At 41.9% G+C, this 20,786-nt stretch overlaps 1 protein-coding gene across 2 annotated transcripts in view; it reads right to left on the bottom strand.

The window, feature by feature from the left end:
• The window catches only part of XPO4 (exportin 4), an 80,816-nt gene extending 60,826 nt beyond the window's left edge, over positions 1-19,990 (bottom strand). For both annotated transcript variants that reach the window (XM_005516257.2, XM_088051351.1), the window contains exon 1: positions 19,887-19,990. In XM_005516257.2, coding sequence (XP_005516314.1) covers positions 19,887-19,967 — 81 coding nt within the window. In that variant the 5' untranslated portion in view covers positions 19,968-19,990. The remainder of the gene's footprint in view (positions 1-19,886) is intronic.
• Between the last annotated feature and the right edge of the window lie 796 nt (positions 19,991-20,786).

Below are 20,786 nucleotides of genomic sequence, written 5' to 3'. Positions count from 1 at the left end.
AGCACATTTGGGAATGGCTATGGTGGTTCCTCAGCTTACACCCTATATACACCCACCCCATTACCTCCTGGACACCCTGGCTGCTCAGGTAACACCTGCTGCTCTCCTGTTGAGAGCCAGCTCCAGTGCAGTTTCTACCTGAAAATTAGCTAGAGGTAAAGCATGAAACCATGCGACAATCTAGACCCCTGTGAGGTGCCCACAAAGTACAGAGGAGCCTCCTGCGCTGCAGCCTCACCTGACTGAGCAACCCCAACAGCCCCCACTGCCCTACAAGGTAAAAACAGCCATGCAGAAAGTATCAGCGGCTCACAGCACCACACTGCTTTCCACTTGTGCCACTAATATTCTCTGACTTCTGCTATTTGGGATTTATCTGAACACACACAGCACAAGATACTGGGCTTGACACCACAAACAGGGTAAGCAAAAGTGATGCTAACCTTCGAGAAAGGAACATGCACACATGTAGGAAGATCACATCCAAACTGCAGAGCAGGATCAAGGTGACAGCTTAGGTTACTGAACTTCAGCTGAACTTCCGAACTCCACATTCCAGCCCTGTCCCTAACAGCTTGAGAAGAACATGTGTGCCACCTATCTTTCAGTCATGATTTAGATCCACTGCTTTGAGAATAAAAGCACCAAGACCTTAGCATCAAGACCAACACTTTTAATGTAAGTGAAATATTTTCCAGTAAATAAACCACAAGAAATCTGATTTAATAGATATTTCTGTGATGTAACCTCAAGTCTCCTGCATGCAGCAGGAGCTGTTCCTAATGGGAACAGCTGTTTGTGTTTTCTGCAGTGTGAAGGACCGTCCTCCTCTGCAGACTCTAGCTACATTCACTGCAATAGAACCAGTTATACAGAATGCCAGAAAAAATATTTGAGGCAGGTTATCAAACATGCAGGAATGACCTACACAGCAACAGCTTGATACACACTTCAGTCAGAACTGTGGTAAATAAACCAAACCAACTGAAAAAAAGACAGCTCCAAATTTTTCCCCACATTGTATAGACAAGAACTTGTGCAAATGCACATTGAAACAGATTGGGGAAGTAATTACCAAAAATCAGCCCAGATTTTTTCATCTGGACCCTGTCTGGTTTAACATAACCCAACACAAAAGCATAAACCAGCACAGTATGGGACATACTGGGTGGTGATAGGCTGCTTTTTTCCAGCACCAGTTATCATTTAAAGTGCATTCAATCTACAGCCTCTGTTGCTGTGCAATGACTGGGAATAGTTTTAAGTCTCAAGGAACACACAGCTTTGCCCAATGATATTTCAAAAGAACTAAGAATCAATCTTCTTGAGACAAGTGACCTATTTTAATAACTTTCTGCTACCAAAAGGAGAGGTCATACTCCTTTCTTGGTCCCACCTGCATGGTCTTGCTACCTCTTTGCATGATACTTCCTATCAACTAGTCCACAAAAGAAAAGGAGGATAGAGAGGAAATCTGGGAGCAAGGGGGATGAACATTTGTTACTCTAATAAACATCAAAAAGCCAGACAAGTGCCAGAGCCAGTGCAATGATGGGGAGAAAAGGAGTGGAGTGACATTTCCCTTTCAACACTACTGACCTTGCAGCTCACAGCTCTGCAGTCTCATGAAGGCTCACTAATTATAGCCGTGCTAGAATGAATCTTTTGGGTGTGACAAAGCATAACTTTTTGCAAGCCCAGAGTAATTTATATTCACATCCTTAGAGCAAGAAGACCAAATCAGGGCTACCTGATCCAAAACTAGTTTTGCATTAACACATTATATTTAAGTTTGACATACAGAGGTCCTATGTACTTCCATTGTTCTGTAATACTTAAGGACACTTTCAGAGATATCTGCTACAAACTATGGCACCACTAAGCAAACAACCAGAGAAGTTTTATGGGATATACCTCCTTTATGCTTCTACTAACTAGAAAGCAGACCTCTTGCTTTATATTATTTTAGCTCTTCTATTTCTCTGAAGTCCAGTTACAGAAGACCTTTGACACCCTGGAAAGGCATATGGCACATCATATTCCTGTATTAATTTTTAAAATTAAAAGACGTTAATATTACATTACAAACTTCAAGTCTCAAAATTGTCCAAAGAAGACAAGTGTAACAGTCAAGGTTTGAACTGTACTGTAAAGCCACCAGAGGGAGCTTAAAGCTCACAGTCTACTGCCTTCAGACAATATTTATCTGTACAATGAAAGTTAAATCCAGCTGGTTTTTGCTTTAAAGAAAAGGCCAACATATATGTATATTCTGTGCAAACTTCGTATTTTAGGAACACTGGCTTAGTGAGCCCAAAAGCCTTGTACCCTGGTGCTCAGCACCTCCCTGGCACAATAGGGTTAGAAATAGACTCAAAGCATTCATCACATTTGGAAGATCCCCTAGAGTGCACATGCCCATTCACTGTGTTCTTCCTAATTGTTTCCTTCAAACTCTTCTCTACTATCCAACTTGCAAGGAATTAAAACACAGGTTCTTTTGGCATCTTTAAACCATTTGCAGCAATATCACTTTCCTTTCTGTACTGCCTGACATTACCTCTAATCATCTGTCCTCTCTTTTGCCTTGCAAGTTACCTATAAAAACTTCTCCAGGACAGTGATCATCTTTCTGATTTTAGCATAACAAGCTACTGTCACATAAGAAGCGAGTTCCTATTTGACACAGTATTATAAATAAAATTACAACCTTTTAACTACCAAAGCTGTCTGGCTACAGAAAAGGACCGGAAGCAGTAGTGCCCACTAATAGGATCCAGCAGGACTACGGTTTCAAATGGCAGCTATCCACTCAAACGGAAACTGAAAAAAGACAAGGCTAGAAACACTGTAGCAGACTAGCAGTAACACTTGCAGGACTACAAAACTTACCTGAAAGCCTGGACAACTCCTATGAAAGTAATGTAACACACATGCAAAAAGAATAAGGGCCTTGGGATTTTCTTCTATTTTCAACAGGAGTAGTTAGATGTATACAGAGGAACTGAACCTACACCTATGTATGCAGAAACACCTGCTTTACACAAGCATTTCCTACCTCAGTAACATTCCTTTTAAGAATATAATTATGACTTACCTGCCAGGACAGAAAGTGCCAAGAAGTTAAAGTAATAGATACAAAGAAGAGATACAAATAGATACATAAGAAGTAAACAGGTTGCAAGTATGAGATGTTCATTAACGCTGAAGTTGAAGTCACTGTGTATTTACCACTAACTGCCTGAAGAAGTAACACCATGTCCACATTTGAAGTTTGCTTTTTTAGCTCCTTCCTCTTATCTGAAAACACTTTTTGCTTTAAAAAATAAATGTATCAAATTCCATCCTCCCAAGTGATTCTGTTCAGGCAGTTTCATGTCAATCATAACAGATATACAAAATACAACTTTTTTTTATTAATATTAGAAGTCACATTATTTTATTAATATTTTTAGATCACAGAACAGAATTGCAGAATCACACAGTAGCTGGAAGGGACATTTAATGGCCATCTAGTCCAACTCCCCACCATGGGCAGAGGTACTTTCAGCTTCCACCCAACCAGAGTGCTCAGAGTCCCATCCAACTTGGCCATGAACATTTCCCTATTCAAGGGATGGGGTATTCATGACTTCTCTGGGCAACCCGTGCCAGTGCTTCACCACCCTCACTGTAAAAAATGTCTAACTTCTTACAAGGCAAATAAAAAAGACTGAATTGGTTTCTGACTGAATCTCTACCTCTTCAATACCTTCAATACCTTGTTGAAGTTGATTGTTTAGTAGTTTCTTCTAATATCAATGTGGATTCCAGATAACATTACTCACTGCTTACTTAAAGACACTGAGACACTGATAGTATCTTAAAAGTAACTTCTGCCATTCAAGTGACATTATTATTAAAATCAATAACCCAGTCTTTTTATTTAAATATTTAGTTAACCAGCTTGCATTGGTACTTCTGCATCATCATTTTGCTAAGAAAAAACCTGGCCATGATGAAATATAAACATAACTAAGGATTGCGTGAACAGCATTCATTCCTTGCAGGAAAAAAAACCAACAAACTTGCTAAGACAAATTTTGATTTTTCACTTTTGCTATGGTAAGATAGCACTAACCCAAGTCAGCATCTTCCTACAATTACACTGGGGAAACCTGCAAATTAGCATGTCACAAAGAACAGTCATGCACTCCTCCAGACTTTGCTGCTTGGGAGAACACAGAGAGAGTACACTGGAGTGCTTTAAGCTGACACCCACAGTATTCCCACCTACAAAAAAGGTCCCCTATGAATAGCACAGCCTAAACACCAGCAGGATTACAGAAAGGCAAACATGCCTACTAAGAGAATTTTCTTGGTAAAAAGAAAAAAAAAAGAAAAAAGAAAAGAAAAAGAAAAAAAGAAAAAAAGAGGATCAAATTGCTTGTACCTGCTAGTACTAAAGCCAAGTAGGAGCCCTTCTTGCCAAAGGCAATGTTTATGTCTGCAAGTGAAGCACATTACAAACTTGACAAGGGCAGAAACAAAAATCTGATACTTCTACTGAAGTGCGACTTCATAAAATTCACCACAAATTCTCCAAACTTAGCTTCCCAAACATGTAGGGGAATTATGCCTTCCTTGCAGTCAAAAGGTACAATAAAACTGTTGCCAAACCCTGGTCACTCTTGGCTTATGAAAACTCAGTTCAAGACATTCTTGTTCTTCAGAATGGTGTCTAGACTCCGTGCTGTGGAGAGCCTGGAATCCCAGTGGGGAAGATCTTAGGAAACAGATCTCTATCAAATAGAGGGATAAGCAAAAGCCACCACAGATGGCAATGGCACTTGCTGGGTCTGGACTTTGCTGACAGCCACCATCAGGCAAGACATACTCAGAGAAGCAGGGAATAGAGGAAGCCCAGATGGCTTGCCAACATGTCCCAGCAGGAAGGGAAGCCAAGTAATAGTGAGGCATATGCAAAGGAGATAGATCATGAGTGAACTTGAGAAGCATGTGCAGGGGAACACTATGTCATGGTGATAACATAGCTGAGGAGTAGAGGCAAAAATAGAAAGAGGAAAAAAAGAAGAAAATAACACAAGGGCAAGGAATAATTTTTAACTAGTGCACATACTGCACTGAGGACAGCTAAATATATTACTCCATCCATGTAAGCAATTGTTACAGCTGCAACATAACTAAATAATCAGAAGTCATTCAGTTTTAAGTTATTGTGTTTCTCTACCAAGATGACCAAAACCCACTAAAAACAGATTTCTCTATCTTAAATAACACAAATACCTTGAAAGAGCTACTCCCCAAAATAGTTCTGCTGTATAAGCAATTTATAGAAAAGAATCAGACTCTCAGAATAAGGAGATTTCCAAATTTAACTCTACCAAAGTCACATCAAGCAGCATGCCCCAAGTCTGAATTACCCTGACTTTTGTGGAGCCAAGCCATAACAAGTTTCCATTCCAGTTTTAGCAGTAACACTTTTCAAGTGTTTAAAATAAAGTTTTTTCCCTACAATATATCACAGCACACTCAAAAACTGTCACTTGTCTTCTTAGAGTAGCTAATCAAAGAGATTAAATATAGGGGTCAGGCACAGAGAACTGGACAATTAGCCACACTTTCATTTTTAGACATTCACCTTACTTCTCTAGAAGACACTGATACCTAATGATGCAAGGATATCTTGTCCTCTCATGAAGCAGATGCCACAAGCTAACAATTCAGACTAGATGAACATGCTTAGCTCTGCAACTGCTTTACAAGTAGATCAGACGTTCCAGCCTTGGGCACAAGGCCAGAAGGAATTTAGACAACTGGTATCAACAGCAGCCTTTGCTGTCCCAGTCAGATCTGTCATGTCATGACTGCCTAGCTTTCAGTAATAGTTACTACAGAAAACTTGGCACAAAAAACATCTCCAGCAACATTCCAATGACTTCCTTTACACTTACTTTCTTGAACAATCATTTAAGTTACAGCAGTAACTCATCCTCCAATTTAAAAGATAAAGATTTGTGAAGATTGTTAAGAAAGATGCAATAAGTAACTTCCGATGAAACCTGCAATAGAGACAACATGATGGAGATTTAAGACTTTCTGAATAAAAAGTTCCTTTGATTTTTAAAAAAAAAAATTCTTCTCCAAAAGTAATTATGACTTGAATTATTTAAACCCCAGAGTGCCCAGTATTTTTCAGTATATATTTAGAACAAATGTGTGACTGCTGGAGGAATTGCCTCCTACACACCTACTCACTCACATCTTGCTTTCATACAGAAACTTAACAATAGGGAAAAAAGACTACTCTTTTCTTATCAACTTTTGCTTTGTATTTTGAAGCTGAAATACGTAATTAAGTCTTTTGCAAGTAAAACAGGAGCCAAATTGTGGATTGTAATAAGAACTGTTCTCAGTTTAGTAATGTTCTTGTATAAGATTCTATATATATATACACATCAATTGACTAAAGAGCCAAAGTAAATCATTACCACTGACAACAAAACATTTTCTAAGATTTCTCTCCAAGGCAATCAACAAACACTGAGATTTTACTTCTCTGCTAACAATTTGATCCACAAGTATAGACTATTACAGGCTCTCCACTGAAATTACCTTTCATTTATTTATGTGCACAGCACAGCTAAATCTGAGAAATACCCCATAATGGATATTTAGCCTACAATAGTCTGGCTGTGGACAGTGGGAAGATGAATGCTGACATGAGGTTACAGTTCAGACCCTTAAATTAAATGTTATTTATTTTATAATCTTTACATTCACTGTTCTAATATTTCAAAGCACAAATGAGGTCTGACCTGCAGTTCTGTTTAGCAAAATAACTTTTCCAAAAACATCTGACTGACCGATAGGATGGGAAAATCCATGTGGTCCTTTGAAGTCATCAAAAGCCAACAAAGCAACAAGAAGTCAATCCATGCATGCCAGAGAAAGCTCAATCAAGACAGAAAGTGTGACTCACTATGTAAGAGAAGGACAAAGATAAGAAAAATCCCGTAACTACACAGAACAGTTACAGAAAATCTCATTGTTCGAAATCCAAACCTTTTCAAAGCACTTAATGTTAACAAATAAAATCAACCTACTTTGACTTCAGTAAAAATGGCACATGACTACCATAGTAGTACAGAACCCTAAAAATATGTTACTAAAGGATACAAAAAGCCAAAGTGCCCTTACAACAACTGCACTCACACTATCCTCAAGTCCTGCTCTCCTGTTTCCTTTAACTGTGTAAAGGCAAAATCTTCCTATTAAGAGATGGAAGATTTGGCAGAAAATAATCCCCCATGCATTCTAGCTACTCCTCAGGTATCACAGGGCTGGTGGTGGATGGCCTTAAATTCTGAGTAATACCCAGTTTGGCAACACCATCCTCTGACCACTGCTTGGAGCTGGAGTGACCTTGACCCGCTTATCCTGAAACAAGAAAGAGAAGAGTTGGTGGAAATTAACCAAATTTCTCCCTCAGCTCCCACCAACTCCAGCTGCTTCTCTCTTTCCCCACAAGGAGGCATGGAAGATACACGGGTAATACACGGGTGAAAAGGAGTCTCAGCACCACCGAACACCACAAACCTCATTGCCGGGTGGACTATCCCCACGACAGGTCCTGGCTCTCCAGCAAGAGATAAGATCCTAGCCTATCCACAGCCTCTGAAATCCTGATTGCAACTTGATCATAAGATTCAAGTAGCTCACCTCTGTATTGCTCATTTCTGTGCCTATAAGACAGCACAGACACCATTAAAAAAAATGTGCCAGGATAGTGACAGTGAATTTCAATATAAAATTTGAAGTAAAGAAAGAACAATTGTGATGCCTCTTCTACTGGACAGGAGATCATAATAATGCTGGTAATGGAAATACACATTTTCCAAAGTTTGTAACTTGAGATGTACATAATATATGATCCATTTATCAGGTTCACTATACATCAAATACAGTCAGCACCTGCTCTCCTTCTGCAAAAGTAACTTTCATATTGTGTGTGAAGAATGTCTTATACTATCTATTTTTTTCCTATTGCTCAATTTCAAATTCTACTTGCTGGAAGAACAGCTATAACCACCCCCTGCTGTAAGGGTGGGATTACTTTTACTTGCATGTAGCCTTCTACAGTAAGCATGTGCAGTGGAGTGAGACATCACAGGAGTCACCCCCATGCACCTCAGACCCCAAAACACAAGTCAAAAGCCATCACTACATGAAATATTTAAACTGAGATAGTGATAAATTTTGATTTTTGGATGTTTTAGGCTTTGACTCCTATCAAAAAAGCATTTCCTCCCACCAAGCTAATGAAGAAAGGCAGGCACACAGGGCAGCCAGTTTCCCTGCCAAAATTCAGAGTTTAGCACTTCCTCCACCATCAATCTTGTTAAAATGTCAAAACCATTTTGTCCTACCATAGTTATTTAGGAAGAGTTGATTAAAAGTCAGATAAGAAAGTTTTTAATGTTTATCTAAATCTCATGTGGAAAACTCCTTTGGTTTACTGTACTCCCAAAATGGCATGGCCTAAAATGCCTATATTTATTAATGGCTTTTAGCTGTTAGGGTATTAATGAAAACTTACAGACCCAAGTCAAACACACACCAAGTACAATATCCGAATCATGTAAGAAAACAGATAAGGTAAGACAGATACAAGGTATAGACAAGAAGTCAAGGTTTAGCAAAAAAAGAGGAGCAGAATAGCGGCCAGAGGAAGACATTCATAACCTGCATTAGGTGGAAGATCAGAAAGCCAAGAGAAATTGTGAAATTGAAATTAATTTTGTAAAGAGAATAACATCTTTCACTCAAACCCAGGAAAAATTATGAACTTTCACTGAACACACCTTGTAAAAGGTCCTTTCCCCAGTTTGCCCATACTGGGAAACAGCAAAAAAAGCCATCTAGAATTGTACACGCTCAAGACAGTAAGATGTCTTCTACTTTTACCTTGTTTCACCACTTTGCTCTGCTCTTGCAAATACAGCCTGAACCAGGAGAGAAGACACATGACACATATTTTGAGAAAACCTCTTCTAAACATAAGTTTTCTATGACAAAGTTGTGGGGGGGTTTTAATTCCATACAGCAATGTTTTGGGATTTCATTTAGAAAATGTAATTTTTAGTGAATGAGTGCCTGAGTTCACTCTAAGAAACTTGCACAAATTAGTCTCAAATTCTCAAGACTCACAGGGCTCCACACATTCAAGCTCCACTGAAAAATTGTCATGAAGAAATATGGTCGTAATAATATATTTTATTCTCAGTGCTATTAGAGGGAATATTACTGTAAAATGAACAGGAGAGACTAGCTCCAGAAACAATATTGTCATTTCTCTTGATATTAGAATTTAATATTTATATATTCCCCACTTAACAATTCATTATACTGAAGCTACCCAACATCTGTTCTTAATCCCACTTAAAACAAGCTCACAAAATAATGGACCTGCAGCTTACGCTCCCTAATTCTCTCAGGAAGAAGCACATTGGTTTTTGTGCTTGGGCGGCTGCTGTTGACAGGTGAGGAAAGCACCATTCATACTCTTGTCACCAGAGAGGAGTGTGCCTGTTTTGTAAACTTATTTGCACATTTCCTCAATAACAATGCAAGATGCAGCCATGAAAGAGAAGTCAAATAGCAGCAACATTATTAGCAAAATAAACAGTAGAAGCTGATGGCCCAGGAGATGAAAAAGCTAAACTGAATATGAACAATTAAGACCTTGATGAAAAACAAAACAAAACCCAAAACAAAATGATTATGCACAGAAAACACAAAGCTCTCTCTGCATTTAAGATCAATGAAGGTTAATGTAATGCTTTCCAGCCATGGCTTCAACAACACAGTTCAGCTTTAAGGCACCAAGTATGAAACCAGCAGCAAGCTGCACAGAGGGAACATATTTCCTCCCCTGCCTCCCAGGGTGGCAGTCCTGTGCAACACAGACACAGGCTCCCACCTGGGATCTCCAGTTCCTGTTTACACATATACAGAGAGATGCTGTGGAGATGTCCTCATGAAATCTACCAGTGACAAATGTGTAAAATGTGGCTTTTAGATGAGGGGTGTAACACAAGAGGAAACCAACTGAGCTATAGGGTGAAACCCAGAGCAGGCAGGCAAGGTCTGCCAGCACCAACAGCAACTGTGTGAAGTCATAGCAAGATGAATGAGCAATTGACTTAAGGGACCACGTGAATGCCAGGAACACCAATACAAGACCAAGCTGTGGCAGATCAGGAAGTTCATAACAAAACCTTGAAGACCATCTCTTTGCAGAACCAAATGAAATAATCAAAAGGAGAAGAGCCTTTGCTGCTTGCCCAAGGCAGAGAAGCAACACATGTAGATGCTGGGCATCTACATGTAGAGAGGATGACACTTAACCCCACACCACCAGCTTGGATACCTTCCACCTGTCCTCAGACAGGTATATGACTTCTCTTGTGCTGCCACAAGACACAGGTGGCAGTTCTGCTGTAACTAATCAATGAGCTAGCATGGTTTGTGCTTGTACAATTGTTTCTGCTGCTTATTAGCTCTGATACTGCTTGCACCCACCACTGATGCCACAAATAACAATAGCTGGAACATTGTTTTACAGTAATAAAGGAAGGAATAACTGAGTGTTGGTTGTCATCCAATTGCACCACTGATCTTTGTGCAAACCAATGCTTAAGTTCCAAAGCCACAGACGCTCTGTGGCACAGGTCAATGCAGCCTCTGGAGTACACACAGCTACCGGATTTTCACAATCCATGTTAATGACGCTGCAACACGTTTTTTGAATTCTGCAAACTGCCCCTGCTCTCCTTCACACACTACTGGAGCAAAAACCTATGCAGCCAGGATATTTACTTGTGACATGAAAAAGTCAAATTCAAGGTCCTTCCGTAGCAGCCTGAAGAAGTGACAGAATATGGCTCCATCACTTCCTTGTGTCTTAAAATCTATCAAATTACCCAATTCCAAAAAACTTTAAATACAAAGTTGAGGAACATACCACTCACTCCAATGCAATATCACGTAGCTTTTCTGCAGCTCTTCAAATGAACAGATTTCAAAACACATTTGTGAAGGATGTTGGTATTATAATTTTCCATCATTACAACAGGATCCCAGTCTAAGCTGACAGTAATGAAGAGGGGCTGCCTCTCCAGAACTCCAAGGCTGTGGTGCTTGGAGATCTTCCATTCTTTCCAGACATGGTAATTCCTCTCCAGTCCTAAACACACATTATTGTCCTGTGCTAGCTTTGGCAACTGGCAAAGCCTTCTGACAGCCAATCCAGCTCACTGCCCTAGCAGATAATCAATCCAGCAAAAAATCAAGTAATGTTTTTTCTCTGCCACTCAGTGTTAGGCTAGTTTAGGCTCCTGTGAAAATATAGTCTATGTCACACTTACAAGCCTGGGACTGCAGATTTTCTTTACTTTAGCCAAGGTTTTTGAAATCCCAGGGACCGCCATTATAAACCGTAAAATTCCGTGGCAAAACATCTTTCTGCACTTCATTGATTTCACAGCCATGGATTAATTATACAAAGCCTTTGAGAGACCCTGGCATAAGACATATTTTCAACACTACCACAGCTGTGCCTCTAGCATTTTGCACAGCTGCACATAACACAGCTGGCCTGAATGACAACAAAGAGTGAAATTCATAATTTCAGCACAAATTATGATATACCTTTAGCCCTTCTTCATTTTCACTTTTGTAGTTCTGTCAATTTTGAATTTAGAAGGCACCACTAAACCAACTTACCTGACTTACAAAGTAACAAAAGCAAAAACCATTATTCACTTGCTTCTATACCAACTTAAATAACTTTTACTGTATTTTCTACTAAAAAAAATAATAATTTTTGATTTGAAAAGGAAGATAATTGTATATGCCACTTCCTAAGAGGTTTAACAACATAATTTGACCAAATTTCTTCCAGGAGCATAGATAGGCAAACTCTCTCATCTCAGTCAAGGTAGTAGAATTGTCTCTAATCAACACAGTGAAAATTACTTTAATTAAAAGACATTTTTCTCCCTGAATTCACTACCCAATCTAGTTCACTATGCAACCACTCAGGTGGGTGTACTATTATCCTATGTTTTGGCAGAGCCAAAGACAGCACTGTACAGCAGCCACTCATTGTTATGTCTCTAAATAGGAAAGTTTTGGATTTTCCTTTTTGAGAGACAGAAAAGAAGAGGGACTATTTAAAGTATATCCTCCTGTCAGTTTTCCTTCATTCCCTAAAATCCCTATCTTAACAACTACTCCCTGTTCAATAAGATGTTTTTGACTTCAATGTCCAAAGGACCAACATCTTCTACAGCTCCGATTTGACACTTTCCCTTGTACGCCACCTCTCCCAGCACATATGTGGATTTATGCCACTCATACACCTCACTACACATCAAAATTGCAGTTATGTACACCTAATTCAGACTTTTTAGAATCAAAACAGTGTCAGAAACTGATGAAAAGGAATATTTTACTTATCTGCTTGTGACAGGATCAGCTCAACTTAATAATCAAGAGGATTTCTTCCACCTCTCCTTAGGGAAAGCTGTTAATTAACTAATGAACACAGATTAGCATAACAACGATAAGACTCTTAAGAAGCAGGTTAAAGGGAAAACAGCAGTAGGCAGTGCCTGAAGAAGAGTAATTCAGATAGAGTTATGGACTAATGAAGCTCCCCAGCAGATGAATGTAGAAGCAAGTATACAGTATTTACATCGATTACTCAGAACAAAATATAGAAATATGTCAATGCAACGGTGACATGTCAAATGGGTGTGAAACATTGATTCAAAAAAACAAATACTCCCTCTGTGAAACAGTCAGGAAGAATAAACCCTAAGCATGTATAATCCCATTTCACTAGACTTTAATTTCATCAAACATGATGTTTACTTTTCAAATATATCAGAATCTCTATCAGTTCTCACTTCTCTAATCTCAAGTCTCCACTTCAGTATAGATAAGCTCCATGCACATCTGTTCTTGGCTCCCAGGTAAAAGTTTCACTAGCATGGAGCATGCTGCATGTACTTATCTCCCAGGCTGTAATCTGAACTGTGGGCCTGTAAAAGGCACCAACCATACCAGCTCTTAAGCAAAAGAAGAAAAAACTATACAAATATACAGTGGACTCTCAAATTACTCAGTGCCGCTCCAAAAAACAATCTGGACAGCTTGGGTATGGTTCTCTGAAAACATGGCCTTGCTACTCTGAAGCAATAAAGAAAAGTACAATGTAAAGTACTATTAGGAAAGGAATACAGAAGAATATCAAAAATTTACAACCATCTAAAATCCTCAAGTACTTACATCACAGAATTATGGTCAGTTTATTCAAAAACAGTACCATAAATATAAAAAAATTACAGAGGGATGACTTGATGTATGGGGGAACATCCCATATGAGAAAATGACAAGACCCTTCAGTTTAGCTAAGAGATGACGGGAGGATGCAATATGATAGAGAATTATAAAAATCACATAGGATACTGTAGAATGAAAATCAGAATACTTTATAGTCATTTCTCATAATTTAAGAATGCATTAAATTGTCAAACAGCAGGCTTCACTCAAAGAACTATATTTTTTCCAAAAGTACTTGTAAACCCCATTGCACTTAGACAAGCCTATTCTATATATATATATATACACCTATATATATAAAGACTAAATAATACATATGAAAACTAGAATTAAAAAAAAAGGCATTCCAAAAACAACTGGACATATCTGTGGGAGAAAAACAATAACACCTCAAGCTTTTGAAATTGCTAATTCAAATAAAGCGTATACTAGTGAAAGGATCATCCTTAACTTTTCAGACCTCTCTACATCAGCAGCAAGAGGCCAACACCAGAAAAAAAACGTATCTGAGAAGAAGTTTTGTCTATTCTAGCCATAATATAGAACATATCCTGCTTGTCTTATGGGTGACAACTTGGAGGATTTTCACAAACCTTAGCATTTGAATGATTCATTTGTCTGATTTTTTCTAACAGGCAACCTGCCATAACAAAAGCAGAGCTAGTCCATCTCTCTCTTTCACCCTTACTATGAGCCATCCTTCACAGCCTGAAAAATTGCCTCACAATGAAGATGTATTGCAACAAGAAGCAGAACTTCCTTGTGGAATAAGGATTGCCATAGTCTTTGTGTAGAACGGACTGGCTGGTTATGTCAAGATGTGAGACAGTGGAGAATTGATGAGGCTGATTCAGCAAAACCACAAGCTTGGCCACTTGCTCACCTGGGCTTGAGCAAGGCTTAACAACCGAATGGTGCCTGGGCTGAAGGAGGGGCCCCTCAGCCTGATGATGTCTCAGTGAAGTGCAGAAGAGCACCCACGTCCCTGTGCCAGCCCTCAGCCTCACTGCCCCTTCACCATGCACAACAAGCCTTGGTTTAGATCTGCTCCTCTGAGGAGACAACGATGGCAGTAAAGACCTGGTGAAGGTGTGATGGCCACCACTGATGACTCAGCCGTGTGGAAGAGCACACTGAAGTACCACGGGTCTGTGATGTGTTTATTTCAGCCACAAGATAGGTAGCTCAGTTTGATGAAGGTAACCAAAGACCCTCATTAGTCCCTTGTTTATATACTAAATACCACACCCACCAATATGAAAATAAGAAAACAGATGTCCCCCCACCCCACATCTATGATGGCAGCAACAGGAAGCCAATGATTTTTAACTACCGTCGTTCATCCATTTGCCCAAGAAGAATAAAACAGATATTTGAAATTCTCCACTATGGAAGGACAAGATTACAACCCCACTCTGCAGACAAGTCGATGTGCTTGCCCCTTTCCTCTCCTCAAGGCAGGCACAACTCTGTGGTAAGATCTGCGTCTCTGACTGCATTGGAGCTAACCTGGGAACACTTGTACATAGAGCTATGCACTGATATTTTGTAGTCTAGTGCAGTTATTAGCAATCCAAGAAGAACTTATAATCTGCTGCTTCAATAAAACAGACCATTCATGACTCCACAACCATGAAATTTCTTATTCAACATGACCAGACTTTAGTGCCTATCTGGTTATAAATGAGAAATTAATCCTATCTGCACCCAGCCCATCTGATCTCTGAGGACTAGCTAGAAAGCAAGGGGTTTTATTTCCTGACCATACTTACCACAACAGGCCTGACCTCCAAGAAAGGTAAGTCAAAAAGAGTCAACCATACAAATTGTCATGGTTGATGGTATAAACAATCTGGTCTTACTAATGCACTCTCCTATTCTGTAAACTTATGTGAACATCTGAAAGTGAAATTTGTAGGACTACTGTCAGACTACCCAACTTTACCTGAAATCTCCATCAGAATAGCAGGACAAATCACAAACTAAGTGGTACCCTGAGAAGGTGGTGATGTGAGAATCCATACCACCCCACTCACATACCCAACACCCACCCTTTGAAACAGACCACAGTCAAAACAGAACATTCACAAACTTTTAAAGAATGGAATTCTTCTGCAAAAGCCTTCACTCAAATGTTCTTTGAACTTTCCAAGAGCCACACCACATAGAATAGCCTAACATACACCTCTGGACCTACTTCACTCAATCCCCTGCCCAAAAAATAACTCATTTCAAAGTCAGATCAGGTTGTTAAGGGACTTGTTCAGTCAAGTATTTAATATCTCCAAAGATGGGAGATCCCATAGTCTCCCTACACAGTCTGCCTTCACCAAACACACCTACTGTGATACCTTTTTTTTTTTTTTTTGTCTTCGCTCCAGCTGGAACGTTCCCTTCTGAAACTTCAGTGTGCAGCTCTAAGTGAAGTCTGGCATTTCTAATATCAGGAGAGTCTGAGTTAGCAAGTAAATTGTACAGTGAAGGTATATTATACACTTGAGCCAACCTGACAGCTCACCACTAGCAGGTGCAGAGCAGCTCTGTACGTGTCCAAAAATCTAATTTCAGTGCCCCTGTGCTAGCCCTGCAACCTAAATGGCTGCACAGATAGCCAATACATCTTGCTAACCTGACAGAAATCCATTCCCTTGTTTAATTCCTATGTCATCTCAGCAATATTAATATCTTCTGCACAGAGTCACAAGGGAGAAAGCAAAGCTGCAGGTAAGAACAGAGCATGTCTTTTTGGAGAGAGGTGGGGTAAACAAGCAATAACCTGTGAATTTACATTTAGATGTCAGAGAATACCATATGCTAGAAAATTTTAACCTGCCTTAATAAACTCTCAGCAATAACTACATGGTGTTCGGCAAGTTTCCTACTTCATCCTCTCACTTCTGGGATGAAATTTACATTTCTTTCCTTAATAATACAAGCAATGTCTTCAATAACCCACGAAAACAGCTATTAAAACAGTGCTTAACTAGAACTAATTATATTTGGCATTAATTACCACCTCAGCTAAACAGAACATAACAGAGAGGAGATACATGGTCAGGGGACACCATGCCAGTAGGAAATAGAGAAGGAGTAAATTAATTCAGTTCACACAGATGTTGGTGTATGGTTTTTACCAAGCAAATGTCACACAGGCCAAAGGTGGATATCAGCCTGTGGCACTGAGAAACTTCACAGCAAAGCACTAATCGAATCTTACTTCAGCTAAACACAACATAGCTTTACTAGAAAGGAATTACCATACCAAATTTTTATACTGCATATACTTTTACGCATATTAAAGAAAATTGTCACAGCACCAGCCTTCAAAGTCATATTTGGCAGCTAATGACAACATATGTTTCATCTTCTGTAACAATTCATCAATTTATACCAAATTCCAATCCTTTCTCAAATTAAGCCTTTTGAATGTGAACTACCATTGAAAGGCATTACTGGCAACACAAGAAAAGCCTTTCCAGCTGTAGAAAAGCATGCTGAGAGAAAAGATTGAATGTTTCCAGTTTTCAAACACGGCATGCCATGGTTTGTAAAGTCCTTAAAGATCAGCAGTTTAGGAGATCAGGACCTGGGCATGCTTTATCTGATATCTAAAAAAGTAATTTTTCAAAGGAAAACTCAACTAGCTCAGAGCAATGAAAAAAAAAATTATAAAAATACTTATCAAAGGTTTAGAGAGCTCACAGTAATCCATGCTTATCCTCAAGGAAAGTTAATTAAACACATTCAGATCTTTTTATTAGCACACCATTATTCTCCTCAAGGCTCAGTATTTCAGTTTGAAATCAAGACAAATATCAAATAAACCACCACCACTCCCTGCTCTGTGTTTTGAAATGCTGAAACACCTTTGGTGAATCCCTAGCCATCTGTATTTTGCAAGGATTGTCACTGTCTCAGCTGCAACAGACTGTCACAAGAAAACCTTGCTGAATCCCTCCATAGCTCCCTTCCCAGTTAAAACCTTCTGCCATCTATTGTCAGACCATTCACAGCTCTGCCCTTTCCCATTGTTTCAGGTGTGGCTCCACTGCAAGGTGCTGACCTTGACTCATGACCTCCAACACTAGCACCAGGTTATTCACCCTTCACACAAGTCCTCAGATTTTTACATAAATACCTATCTAAGTGATCCCAGCAGTTTGCTTGATCAGCTCACCTCTCCCATCCACCACACTTGTTGCCCTCATCCCCAAGCGGACCTTTAACCAAACAGTGCTGCCCTCTGGCTGAATGAAATTCAGATCATCACTGTGCACGTGCAGTCCTGAAACACAATTAGGCCCCTCTTTTTGCACAGTTGCTAGCAAGACAGAACAGGAGCAGAGTTCCTAACTCTTTCAGTCTCTGGGGTCTCATGTCCACCTTTGTGAAGCATCTGCTGAGCTGCACTCCTCTCCTGCATCTATCCAAAGACTCAATGATTGCTGAGACGGAACACAGGGCAATAACCCTAAACAGTCCTCACACCTCTTCCACAGCCAACCCTGCTTAAAGCCTGATTCTGGGTCCTCACCCTCATGGATCATTTTAATGAATATCTCTGTTTCACGCCATCTAACTAGTAAGATAAGAACCATCTAACTAGTTCTTCTCAGTTTACTGCTATGAAACTTCCAAAACCAGCTGTGGAAAAGAAATAAAAGAAGAAAAAGCTAAATACCACAACTCAGGTTTCATACTGTCAGAGGCTATAGGAAGGAAGGTAGAAATTCAGCAAGGAACCTAACATTCATGTGCTTGCAAGATGTATTTTTACCAGCAAGTTCAGCAACTATTCTTCAGCAGAAGCACAAACATTACCATAAGAGGCCTATGCCTTTTCACGGTATGAAGGTTTTACCTAATTCAACTCCACAGTTAGTTGCTTTTCCCTCTCTGTGCTAGGGAAACAATGCCCACACAAGTTACATTTAGTCTTCAAGCACAGATGCAAGACTTTGGAGATGCTGCTGCACATGCTATCCGTTTGATACTGAAAACTACTTTACCACCAGCTTCGTTCCACACGTTCTGTTACACAGTAATACTTGCTACCGGTTTTCCTTATGCAGTCAAACTCTCACAGTAATTACTGCATTTGTGTTATTTTTAAAACACAGACACACAGACCTTACTAGAACATCTAACAATCTACACAGACAAGTTTTGTAAAGCACACACAAATCAAAAGCAGCTCAAAGCTTGAAACCCATCACTGGTGGCATACTTTGTGAAGTATTCTTCTAAAAGGACTGGCGCTTGCTGCCAAGCTATTTACCTTTACTTTCCTGCTTGGAAACACAGTCAGTGTTCTTCAGGCTTTGACTTGACAAGGAGTAACACGCATATTTTGATGGGATACCCACAAGTAAAGCTGATTACCTCTCACTTCACAGTCATGCTACTTCAGTGAGACATGAAAACACAATCATTCAGGCTCTGGCTATTGATTAATTATTGATACCAGAAAAACTCTGCTACTGTTTCTTTGATTCTTTTGGAACCCCATTAATAGCAACACCTTACAAAGTTTATTTCTGTCTGAATCACTTTTTTGGCAAGATAAATTCCGAGAGGAAGGCTTTCAGCTTGGCACGTACAGAAGATCTGCAACAAAGACCTTTAAACCATACCAGACAGCACAGAGCTTTTCATTCAAACAAGTCTTTTACAAAGATGCAAACCTAGGATGTTTTAACATCAATGGTCACTACCGGTATCCAGCTCCATCACACTCCCGATCTTTGCCATATGGGCTTTCCTTTCCAGGCAGTTATGAAAACAAGACACAGTCAGCAGGGACAGTTAACTGATAATTAAACAGATCGAGTGCGAAGTAACACTAATGGCTTTGCTTCAAGACGGCAGCACCGTGAGCCTCTGGCTCCCCGGTGCCCCTCCGCTTAAAGGAAAACTCTGGAACCGGATCGCGCCACTCCCGAGGCCGCTTCCCCGCCGCCCAGGGTGCCTCGCTGCCCCCGCTGGGCTGGGGACTGGCGCGACCTCCCTCCGTTTCCCCGCGGCCGCGGGAGGTGCCCGGGGCCCCGGCCCCGGGAGGGAGAGGGAGAGCTGCTCTGGCAACTTCGGCGAGGGTCTGGGCGGCGGACGGCGGCGGTGCGGGGGCTGGGGGGACAGGCACCCGGCAGCCGGGGCGGGCAGCACGGGGCGCAGGCAACCGGCACAGCCTGCCGGGGGCGGCGGGGAGCGGGCGGCACATGGAGGAGCGGCGCGGCGTGGCCGGCCCGGCTGCGGAGCCACAGGGACGAGCCGGCGCGGCGGCGGAGGGACAGGAAGAGAGGGAGGGAGCCCGGCCGAAAGGGGAGCGGAACGGGGCGGCGGAGTCGGCGCGCCTCGGCGGGCTGCGCCCCGACCCCCGCGCCCGAGGGGAGAGGGCAGCAGGAACGGAGGCGGGGAGGGGAGAGAGGTCCGGCGCGGGCGCCCCTTCGGGGGCGAGGCGGCGCCGCCGCCCGCCTCACCATGAGCACTTTGGCCGCGTTCTCCAGCTGGGCGATCACCTCGGGGGCGCCCCCCGCCGCCGCGGCCGCTGCCGCCATCATGGTCTCTCTTCAATGACGCGCCATGCGCTGCATTCTGGGGCGAGGCGGCCGCGCGGCCAATCCCGGCCCGGCCCGGCCCCGCCGCGGAAGCGAAGCGGCGGCGCCGCCGCAGCACCGGGAGCGCCGGGCGGGGACAGCGCCCGCCCCGCGCGCCTCCCTCCGCCCGGCCCGGCCCGGCCCGGCCCGGCCCCTCAGGCCCCTCCCGGCCGCCGCCGGGGCGGGGCCCGCCCTCAGCGGAACCTCCCGAGCCGCGCAGCGGGGCCGCCGCCGGTCCGGGGCACCGCACTTGCTCGGCTCGCAGTTTGTTAGGGGTGGAAGGGGCCTCTGGAGATCATCCGGTCCAACTCCCCTACCAAGCCGGGGTCGCCTAGAGCAGGTTGCACAGGAACGTGTCCACGTGGGTTTGGAATGTCTCCAGAGAGGGAGGCTCCGTAACCGCCCTGGACAGCCTGCTCCAGTGCTCTGCCACCCTCCATGGAAAGAAGTTCTTCCTCATGTTGAGTTGGAATCCGTTGTGTTCAAGTGCGGCCATTGCTCCTCGCCCTGTCGCTGGGCACCACTGAAAAGAGCCTGGCGCCGTCCTCTTGGCACCCTCCCTGCAGACTTGTATGCACTTCCTTGTCCTTCCCAATGAGCTCAGGTGCCAGCGGCCGCAGGCGCTGGTTGTTGGCAATCCCTTGTGCATTGCAGGGCTTGCAGATCTGTGGTGGGATGAGAAGCTGAGTTTATAAAATACAGCTTAGAAAGTGGTGGGGACGGGAGAGGGTGGTATGATCTGGTTTACAGCAGATTAAAAAAAAAACAAAAAAGCACCCCAAA

Source organism: Pseudopodoces humilis, chromosome 2 (assembly GCF_049639895.1).
Source record: "Pseudopodoces humilis isolate 2021_Gansu_Grassland_sample_001 chromosome 2, ASM4963989v1, whole genome shotgun sequence".
Taxonomy (NCBI): Eukaryota; Metazoa; Chordata; class Aves; order Passeriformes; family Paridae; genus Pseudopodoces; species Pseudopodoces humilis.
Note: the sequence above shows the minus strand (reverse complement) of the source record. Positions and strands in the feature narration are given on the sequence as shown.